General features: G+C 39.9%; 1 protein-coding gene across 5 annotated transcripts in view; it reads right to left on the bottom strand.

Annotated features, from left to right (window-relative positions):
- Window positions 1-11187, bottom strand: part of STAMBPL1 (STAM binding protein like 1) — a 20904-nt gene extending 9717 nt beyond the window's left edge. The window contains exons 1-4 of one of the 5 annotated variants that reach the window (XM_017726008.1): window positions 4644-11187; window positions 3624-3731; window positions 2550-2709; window positions 653-847 (exon numbers count right to left, since the gene is read on the bottom strand). In XM_017726008.1, the coding sequence (XP_017581497.1) occupies window positions 653-736 (84 nt within the window). In that variant the 5' untranslated portion in view covers window positions 737-847; window positions 2550-2709; window positions 3624-3731; window positions 4644-11187. Of the gene's footprint in view, window positions 1-652; window positions 848-2549; window positions 3124-3623; window positions 3732-4643 lie in introns of those variants that run through there. The other 4 variants (XM_017726007.1, XM_017726005.1, XM_017726006.1 and 1 more) reach the window with 4 other exon arrangements.
- Window positions 11188-11360: the final 173 nt, after the last annotated feature.

The following is an 11360-nucleotide window of genomic DNA, read 5'->3' as shown; positions in this document are numbered from 1 at the left end:
AAAAAGAAAAAAGATTAAGTTAATCACTGTAGAAATTACAAAGGCAATATAAAGTGTGTCCTCTTTAGAAGCCTCCACAGATGAATTCTACAAGGTTCTGTCTTAAGTTACTGAAATAATTTGACGGATGTTCTGAATACTCAGATTCCTACTAAGTGATGTATAGCATTTGAATGCTAGGAATACTTCAGGTAACAAAGAGCAGTAAGTACCTCTGGTCAGTCAACAGTTCATTTCAAATAATTTCATTTCCAGTTTTAAATGAGGCAGTTAAAGACTAAGAAGTTAGAACTAATTACTGAAGAAGAACCATAGCTTCTTATTAGGGTCATTACCTTTCTGCTAACTAATAAATAAATAAATGGCTACTGCAAGCTTTTTCCTCTTACTGTGACAAAATTTTTTACTCTTTCTATTCAAAATACTCATTTCAACTGCTTAAAAACTTGATTGCTGAGACCCCATAAATCACACTTATAGAAATACAATAAATTCCAACAAAACCATCAGGCAGAACATGGGAGGAACGTGGCAGCATGCAGCAAGAGACCCACGGAGCTGAGAGCCACCACTACTAAACAGCTCTCTTGAACTGTTTCTGAATTGAAAGAGAAGATGCTCAGCCACTGAAGCACTTCTTTGTAATACATACCAATGAGCTGACAGTGAATGGTTGCTCCATGTTGTTGTCTGCCTGCAAACCAAGGAGATTGCTCTTTTCCTCCAAAGTCTCCATCTGACTGAAAAGGGCAGTATCAATCCGGAGCTCAATATTTGCCACCAGATGTCTCAGGGTTTAATAGCCCAAGGGAAACTGGGATATAGAGACGTCGATTGTGGTCGTGTGCTGGAAAAAATAAGTCACTCAGATTAGAAATACATTCAAATGTTATGTAAATTTGCATGCCAGCACACACACATTACTTTGGTGGCACAGTACTTACATATTTAATAATAATTTAAAATTTACCAAGCATCTAGAATTTGAATTGGGAATGCATAAGGGCTCACAGTGCAGTTGTGCTGACCTGTACTAATGTTATTTCAGTGGATTTGAACACAATAAATTATTTTTACAATTTTTACAGCAACTTAAAAAACTCCTAACTTTCAAGCATTAAGTGAAAAACTCAGAAGTTTGAGGACTAATTGCAGAATCCGTGCTTCCTTGAGCATATGCTTTGACAAACATATTTATAAACAGTATGAATCTGGTATCTTTATTTCCTGCTAAGCCTATAAGTAAAAATACAACTTTACACACAAATTTGTATCACTAATATAAAGCAGAAAAAAATACTTCAAACACCATGTGTTCTATCTGCATAGCTTGCTGACTTCAAAACTCAAAATACAATGAACTCTGATGAGTCAACTGATAAAAATTCCTCCTTGCACAGCTTTGAACAAGTAAAGAAAAAATGTGGATATTGTGGTCATCAAAAAAAAACCCAAAGAGAAACTAAACCTAAACCAGAAAACCCAACTCTGAGAAAGGAATGAAATACTTAAATTACACAGGAAATGTGAAAATTAAGTTTCTAATGTGTTTTTTCACTTCTGTGCACTCAATTTAAACAGATTTGATCCTGCATGTCGAAGGCACTTTATATGTTGCAATAAATATGCTTATGCTCTTATAAAAGCATAGAGTGGGTTCAGCAAAGATGTTTTCTCCACACACCTCTCTCTAGAGGCCAGAAGACTCTGGATTAAAGAAAACAACCCTGATGTGTTTTTAGCTGGCTGTATTTCTCAAGTATTGATTTTTGTGTTTGCATCTTCCTCATTTTTCTTCCAAAAAGCAACAGTATCTATTAGATCAGTTCTTAATTTTAATCATTAATGCAATTCAATTTCAAGACCTGCTTTTTGCAAATTAAGGTATTCAAACCGCTTGCCCAATTTGTAACCAAAAAAATGAGCATGGCTTATACAGCTGAGAAAGTAAGCTCAATTGTGGTTGCAGTGCTAATAAAACCAGTTCTCAAAACAAGTTAATTTATGTACTTGGAGCTCTGGTATAAATGATCAGCTTGGCAGGAGCTCCTATTCGTTGCCTATTCACAAACTGTAGAAAGGCCCCATGGGACAACGATAATGAAATATTTTTGCTTTAGCCTACTCCAAGAAACATTCTGCTTTAGGGCTAGATCCACCTGAAACCCTTCTTCTGCTGAGGCACTGTAGGTGTGGAAGACTGTGAAAGGAGAGAACTAAAAGCTTGGCCAATGCAGAGCTTGTGTCAGACTTCTGCCCATGCAGCCGAGATTCTAAGCAGAAATAAAATCTTCTATGAGAGATTCTGCATTCATGTTCTTTGTGGAACTCAGAAACAAAAAACAAAAACCAAACCTACCAAAAAAAAAAAAAGGAGCTAAAAAGCATATATTTTACAAATATTTATCCATTCACTTATCCATCACTTATGAATTTTTTATTTTATTTCCTCTAGAAGCATCTGGGACATCTAAAATACTTGAATGGAAGAATGGATCTGGTCTAATGTATGCACCCAAGCATAACAAACTGCTAAATGTTCTACTCACTCAATGTATATTAAAAAAATGGTTTGAAAGTAAAGGTGCAGAAGAGTATTTCTCTTCAGTTCCTTATTTCATTTAGCAGCTTCTGGCAAGAAAACCTTTCTGTAGCAGCGTCTCATTCTGCTTCTCAAGGCTTTCTCCCTTAACAGACCTTCTGGAAAGCCTAGAGAGGAAATGGACATTTAGGACAATGCTCTTGAGATGCTTCTCACTGAAGGCATGGAATACGGATCAAATGCTTCTTTCAACTGCCACCACTCCTTAGAGATCTTTCAATCTAGCTGGTAAGCAAGTGCAAAAAAGTTAGTGCAGCAAGTGGCAAACCAAGAGCCACTAATTAGTGGTTTGCTTTGTTTTTTTGGGGCTAGTACTCCCGAAGAGATCTTTGTTAAAGAAGCCTATGGTATTCCCCAGTCAAAATCTCTTTGGAAGTGGCACAGGAATACATCATGGAACCCTTTACTTGCAAATATTTCCCAACTCGACTGGCTCTAAGAATATTAAAATTATAAACATAATTCTTTGAACTTATAACCTAAAGAAGCATTAGTAACAATAATTTTTAAAAGTGCGATACCAGGTATTTTAAAGAGGAGACATCTGGTAATAGCAGAAACTCACACTTCCTCAAAATTGTGTCAGAGCCTGGAAAGGATGAAGAAGCTCTACAGAGAACATAAGACATGTCACAGTGCAAGAGCTTAGCAGAAGAATGCCTGCAAATAAAAGAAGAAACTGACTTTTTAAATTTAGCTTCAGGAACACACTAAAAACGAGAAACTGTAAATAAAGAAGAAATACTAAGATGAAATTGTATCCCTTTTACAAAACTGTCATGTAAGATTCAAATATATTTGCTATTACAGGTGGCAGTGTAACTTAAGAAAAAAGAAATCCTATAAAGGACTGACTTATGGCTGCACTCCAATACATTGTCCTTAACACGTGGACACATCATTATGAATGACTAAAATGCAGAGAGTAAAGCTTTAGTGAAAACACCACCAGAGGCAGGTCTGCCAGCTGCCCGGAATGCCTCTGTGCATAATGTTCCTCATGGCACAGCTTCACACTCACCTTCAGCTGCTCCAAGGGCACGACACGGCCAAGGGGCTCCCCTCACCCTCACCCTCCTTCTTTGTACACTCACTTTGTTGGCTCCACTGGCTTCAAGGCAAGTTGTAGCTAATCCAAATTAAAATTAAAAGGGCTTTTAAAATTAAATACTTCCTTCTCAAAAATAAATGCAAAGGAGCAGGCAGAACCATGAAGCCAGCAAAGCAGACAGATTTGTCCCTTTCTGAGGCAGTGCTGTCCTAGATTGATATGAGCTGGCTTTGAAAAGGCACCCTAAGAGCTTGTATAGTGCCTACAAAAATTGCCCAGTTCTGATAAGTGACTTTGTTTTCTGGAAATAAACTTATATTTCACCTTACAAGAGTAAGGATAAATTCAAATACCAAATCTTTCTGTATAGCTGAAACTAATTATACTCAAATATACAAAATAGTTGTGCTAATACACTCCAACCTCAACCACAGGGGATAAATACCAATACCAGCTTGGAGCTGTCTTAATCTAATAGACTATAAAGTGCTCTAAATTCTAAGAGTAAAGATGCATTTTTCTACATTACTATTTCAGGCATTCCGGTTAACTTAGATGGACTTAGAAGAAATTCCAGGACATTTAGTATTCAAATCAAGTTTTTTTCCTAGTCATGAGTTTTTTGATAGTCATTACCAGAATATAATAATCTAACATCTACTCAACAGTTAAGAAACTTTTCTTGATTTCATTGGGAATAGCACTTCTTACCAAATCCCATTTCCTCCTCAAAAAGCATTTGTTTTCCTATATGTTCCATCTTATTATGCTATGTATTGATCCTTGAAAAATCCAGATTTATTAAATCAAAGCCCTTCAGCCAGCAAACTGAGAAAATCAGCATTTTAAATGGCATTGAAAGTCATTCATTCTGTTCAGGTTAACAAGCATCCTACCAAGTACGAGGGAAATGAAAAGCAGAGAGAGCAATTTAAAGTGAAAGTTTATGCCAAGAGTAGTACATGAAGACAGAAAAAGCATATCAAGTACCTCAGGAGCAGGCTCATAAGACAGAGGTGGTGTGAGAAGATCTGGGGAACGCATGCACAAACAAACCCTTCTGAGAGCTGTAATATCACAATTCACCACAAATTCTCCGACACCCTCACAGTTTGCTGCATGCTGGCGTTTCAAACCATTGCCGGGCTGGCTGGATGTGGACAAATGAGGCAGCTCGTGTGCTCAGGGCCCGGCAGGCGCTGCTGGCTTTCCCCGTTGCAGCGGTGTGGTGAGATAGGGAGCGGTGTGGTGAGATTGGGAGCGGTGTGGTGAGATTGGGAGCGGTGGCTCGCACGGCTGCGCAGCGGGGCTGCAGCGGCTCCGGTGCAGCACGGGCTGTTGGAGCTCCGCAGCTGGTGATTGCAATGCCTCCAGCGCAGCCAGGACACAGCCCGGGCACAGGGAGGGGTCTCCATGCCTTGCTGGGACAGACCCTGCAATGCCTGCCCAGGCTGGCAGGTCCTTCCCTGGCATAGCCTGACTCTGGGAGATGGCTGTCCCAGCCAAGCCAGGGAAGCCAAGTGGGAGCATGCTCTGCCCGAGGATGTGCACCGGGACTGTGGCACCCCAGCCGGAGCGGTGCTGCTCCAGCTCTCCGGAGAGGACACAGACACACAGAGGAGCTCAGGGTGTCAGGAGCTCCCAGAAACTGACTGCAGAGCGCGAGGATTGAATTTCAACTCCTTATCATCATCTGGAGGCTGCTTTTCCCTCTTCAGTTCTTCAGAAGAGGTTTTAAAATGTTGAATGAGCTTTTTAGATTTTTAAACGAGTAACTGAGAAACTTCAATAAATATTAGTTAAATATATAGTTTTCACTTTGTAACATTAGTTACTTTGAAACATTAGTTTCCTCTTTGTAACACATTTTTAAATTCCAAGGGAATTAATCATAACACTGACTTCACTGCTGTGAGTAACATTTATCAATATTTTGACTATTGGTCTTACTAAAAAAAGCTTCATTAAAGAGATCACTGGCAAAATTTTCCAAAGCACTTTCTTCATTCAAAGGTTAAGAATAATTTATGCAATAATTTAGTATCTGCACAGTTTTAATAGTGGATTATTTCAGAAACACTCATCCTTTTGTTTGATATTTTCATGGAATGTAAAGCCTAGATGAGTTTCCCACCAAAATCATTCACTTCAGCCCACTGGGATCAGAATTCTTACAGTATATCTAGAAATATTTGCTAATACAGAAGCTAAAATGTGGCACAGTTCTACTTTTTGCAAACTGCTCTTGAGAGAACTGTTCTGCAACCATGCCATGGCAAGAAAAAGCTTGCTTTAATATTGCTATGAGAAGTTAACACAGTCATGCTTCATGTTACTATATTAGGAAGTGTGATGATTACAGAATCCTAAAATAAAGATGCATCTCAAACCATAAGGAGGTCAGTCCTCATTAAAATAGCCAAATTAGCAAGTGCAACACCTTTCAATTACTCGTAATGGAAATAAGTTGTCTCAGCAAACTTTAAATAGGGCACACCAGCAACTGCCAGATGAAGGTAAAGGACCATTTCATGCCAGTAAGTCACCCATGCAGCAAATACTTAAAATTCTGTACTTGGAAGTGGACATTCAAGTGACCTTGGTGAAAAACAGGTTAGAAATACAAGCAACTATCTCATTCAGCTCTTTTTGAAATGCCAGGCCATGTATTGGCACAGCACATAGTCATTTATACACACACACTTGGGTTTGATATATAAATATGCTAAACACCAGCCTAAATAGCAAACTGCCTTCTGTTGGTTCTCTCCAAAACCAAACAGCTTGTTCATCTGTCAACATGCTTTTTGTAACAAGCACTCATCATCACAGCAAGTGATTCAGCTGGTATAGTAAGTAGTGTCTTCTGGAAAGAAAAACAACAAAGCACTGAATGTCATGGCAAGATAATTCCCTTGTGCAGAGGAAATACCCAATCAACAAAACCCAACAGAATGGCCTTTCAATGAAAGGAAGCACTGCGAGGAGCCAGTTCATGAAAACCCTGCGCCTTTCAATGGAGAAGTTGCTCTTTACAGTGGGAGCTACTAAGCTCAGCTCCAGAAAAGCCCATCTTAGTAGCAGTTCATGATTTGACACTGCTCCTTAGCTCCATGGCTCCATTTAAACACCAGTGCCAAGATCTCCTCCCAAGCTCCACTAACTCCCAGAAGCAGCTACTGAGATATACAATCATGTCTCCTAGAAGTGGGTCAAGAACATTTCCTTTTTATCCCTGGTGAAGGACCAGTGCCTCCCATGTCCCAGCACTCTGCCCAGAGGCTTCTCTGCAAACGGTGTCAGTGACGTATAGACAGCAGCACCTTCACCTGCTTGGGTGCTGAGAGGGAGAAACCATGTGCAGGGAAGATCCTCCATGCACAGATCTGCCAAACCCAAGCCTTGCTTATATGCTTAAGCCACTCAGTGCTGTATCTTACATCACAAAATTGAGCTTTATTTTCATCTAAAAAAAAGAGTGGGTGACACAAGAGTCTGTTTTCCCACAGCTAAAACAAAGTTTGAATAATTATCTAAAGACTGTTATAGTTGTTCTGCAAATATTTGGACTGCTGCAATTAGTCAGCATAGTTACTTATATAGCACTGACTACCTGTTTTCTAGGAACAGCATTCCTGTTGGCACAGATACAAACATTACTGCATCAAGAAGCTACACTAATAAAATTAGATTGCTACTGGATCTGCTAAGACTCTGATAAACCACTACAATATACAGATAATGTCCAACATGGCACGTGCAAGAACCTGACTTTTACTCCTTACAGAGTATGTGAATGCAGAACTACAGGCTTCTCTCTCCTATTGCTTCAAAGCACAGAGGAGACTTCTGACTGTCAACTGTTTTCTCATTATTTTTTATGCAGGCTGTTTTGAAATCAACATCTACTATGGTTGTGCCACTATAACATAACCCTATGCATTTGAGCCGTACACATAGATGGTGGCTCGCTACCAGATTTATTAATATGCTCTGTCTACAAAAATATTAGTGACTCTTAAGAGGATGTCCTGAAAAATGGACTGGAAATATTACACATTCAAATGCTCATTCGTGAACTGACAGTTCTTTTTTGTGGTTCTTTCTCTTGTGGTTTCTTGTGTAAAAACAAAACACAATCCCTCCTCCCCCCTCCTTTCTTTAGTGACACCATTCAGTTTCAGCAAAAAAACATTTTTAACATAATGGATAAATATCACCCACGGTAGAATGTCTTGGATTACAAGCAAAAGCCTTCTTAGGCAGCCAGTGAAATATACTTATGCAACACAGAACAGTATCTTTCCAGTGACCCACTAAAAGCATATTCTAGACATGGTGTAAAAAACACTGCCGTTTCCTTCCTTTGGGAAATCCACAACAATCCCCCAACAAATTTGCACCAGGGCACAGTAACACAGAAGAGGACAGAAACACAAGGAAGAACTGTTGGTACACAATTTGTTCTGTGATGATTCAACTGAAACACTGAAAAAAAAGGAGATACTTGCAATCCATAACATTATTGATAAAACTAACTTCCACCATGAAGACAAGAAGCTGTGTTGCTAAGGGAAACAAATGAAAGGCTCAAATCAGCACAGAGGCCTGCAACTTCATGGACTTCCAAGAAACAAAGCAAGCATGATTCCTTGCAAAGCCTTTCTATCCATATCCCTATTTCCCTCAGGGGCAAGGTCCCACTAGGCTAGAGGGGTTAAGAATCTTCTGGTTCTTCCTATAAAATGCAAAGATCTTTTCTGGCAAAATATATCCTACATAATTTTAGAACATTTTCAGACTCCATAGCATCTAATACGAACATTTGTTAACTGAGTGAGTAACTGGCTGCTACAATCAATTTCTGTTTCTATCTGATGACAAATTCTTATGCTGTCTTACTTTCTATGTCTCAAAGTAGAGGGGACAAAATAAAGGTAAATCAAATTTACTTGACATTTCTAACATACAAATTCACAGTTTATCTGAAGTCTATTAAATTGCCTATAAAGAATGAAGCTTGTCTTTTGGCCTCAAATCTAGAAAAAGTAATTTGAGGCACTAGTCCAAAAGATTCTGACTGTTTTGTACAAAAATGGTTAGGTAAGCAAAGGTCAGGTACGAAATCGATAGTGAGATTACCTACAGGATGAAGTGTGATCAATCAGTACAAGTAACTACCATTCAATCTGTCATGTTTCTGTAGTACAATGCTTATATTAAAACAATAACATTAATTGATTTCATAGGGAAATCTTTGACCTCCTCCCTGATTCTATATAATTCAGGATTAGCATTCTATGAGAAAAAAAAAACCAAGCAGGAGAAACAACAGGAATGTCTGGCTCTATGAGAAGAGCTCTGTGTGCTTTAGACTACTTGTTGTACTTGGATAGTTACAATGTTGAATTTCTCTTATGTAAGTTTCTAAGATTGACAGTGGTAAGCACATGTTTTATAGCAGCACTGGCTGTAACACAGTCAGCTCACAGGGCTGCTTGACAGTCAGCTGAATTATCCAGAATATCAAAGCTGAGCATGACGATTTCTGGTTAACATTTTGTACCCTTGCAGGCCAACAGTCTATTCATCCCAGTGAAGCTGTGCACAGACTACCTTTGAGACATTCAACTTATTTGCTTTTCCCCCTCAGGATGAGTCCATTGATCTTTGCAGCCTATAAAAGCTCCTTTTTGTGTCAACACAGTGCAGTAGATATCTCTGAAGGCTTTTTGACAGTGGTTAAGAGATGCTAAAACAGGAAGATGCTTCCTACATTGATTATGTAGAGAGCCCACAGCTTCCATAACGCAGTTCCATATGTTGTGTGCTGAGCTGTGACTCATCTAGAGCTGCCAGTAGGAAGTGGTAGGCAGCGGGTTGTGTCTGAGGAGCTGACTGACTCACAGCATTACCAAGAGGCATCATCAGCTGGGCAGGATCAAAAAGGCTGGATTTTTATAATAGGAATTTCTTTGCAACAACAATACTAAGCCTTTGCACACGGATTGTTCAGGAGCTGCACAAGCAAGATAATTTTCTTTTATGGACTGCTATGTCTATTTATAATGGAAAGCATGACCAGAAAATGTTTCCTGGCATGACAATCTAAATGTTCTAACTTTATCAAAACTGTATAGAAAATCTTCCTTTACATGGCCACAAATAATTTTCAGAACACAAACTGGAAGTGATGCAGAAATAAAATTTCAGGAGTCTGATAAAACCAGAAGAAACATTATTCATACATGTCCAGCAAACAGTGCTTAGTTTTATACAGTATTTGTTCAGTGTCTTCATGCACAAGGCACCTTGCCATTCCCTCAGCAGCTGAAGATTGCACAACACCCCTCACCTTGAGCTGTACTCTTCCTGATCTTGATGATTAACTTCCAGGAAAAGCCTTAAGGCCTAACCTCGAGCATGTTTTGTGCACGTAAAGAAAACCACATGAGAAATGCCTTCACAGTGTCTGCACAGCAGTATCAAATAATACAAATGACTGCTGGACTGATCAAGAAAATGACCCCTATTTTTAACATAATGCAACAAAATACCCCCCCTGCACTTTGAGCCATTTAAAGTACTGTAACACACACACCCACACCAAGGTCCCCAACTATGAAATTTGTACCTACAGAATTATACAGAATTTGTAGAATTTGTATACAGAGGAGGAATGCCTCCTGCATTCCTACAGTATCCTGTGATCTGTGAAAATCCAGACTTGTCAACACTACCCTTTGTTTTAGTTATCCAAACATTTAGCACTTAGACATGCAATATACCAGCTGTAATGCATTTAGTACATCAGAAAACTCATCTGTTTCAGAGTATACCGCCTGAGCAGCACCCACAACAACAAACCTGGACTCCATTCCTCTGGGGATATTTAATGAAGTTCTGGGTCCAAATCCTATTTTCTAGGACTTGGTTGTCTAAGGCAATTCATCAATATACACTAATTACAGTTTCGGATAGTAATCCACTTTAGCCTGCAATGAGGAGAAACCCTACTTCTGTGAAAACAGAGCTTTCTCAAAGTTGGTCTTCACCTGGGGAGTGAACCCCCTGGGAAGTACAGTCTATCCAAGATCTCATAATCTCACAACTTCACATTCTCAGTAGAAGGTGGGGGTTTTCCCGCCCATGACTTCTCAGAGCATTCAGAACCATGTGCATATTAAATAAAAATAATTCCAGACCAAGAGGAATTCCCCCAGAAGAGACTTTTTGGCACCCTTCTGAAACACGGCAGCATATGCAAGAGTGAATTACATTCCTCAGTGCACTTCAGAAGGACACCTGAGATCCGACAGAGGTCAAAAGGAGGCAGGTACAAAACCAAGTATATGAGCAGAAAAAGCCCATCAGAAAGTTACAGATGCTCAGTGAACACAATTTCTACTGTTTTAGATTCTTTCACTTTCTGTTCCGATGATCATCTTTCACACGTATATGGAAATCATTTAAAACCAGAATATTGTTATCAGATTGATTTGTCTCTGGCACACGGTAATATTCCGGACTCCCACCACACTGTCACCACCTCTTTGCGTGGACGCAGCGGAGTCAGCAGGTTCGGCCGGCCGGGCTCGCCGTCCGCACGGCCCCGAGCCCACGGTGCCACCGCGCTGCCCCCGCTGCTGCCCCGCTGCTCCCCCGCAGCGCCAGCCGCTCCCCGTCCGCGCCGCGCTCCCGCCCGGA

Source organism: Corvus brachyrhynchos, unplaced genomic scaffold (genome assembly GCF_000691975.1).
Source record: "Corvus brachyrhynchos isolate BGI_N302 unplaced genomic scaffold, ASM69197v1 scaffold61, whole genome shotgun sequence".
NCBI lineage: Eukaryota > Metazoa > Chordata > Aves > Passeriformes > Corvidae > Corvus > Corvus brachyrhynchos.
Note: the sequence above shows the minus strand (reverse complement) of the source record. Positions and strands in the feature narration are given on the sequence as shown.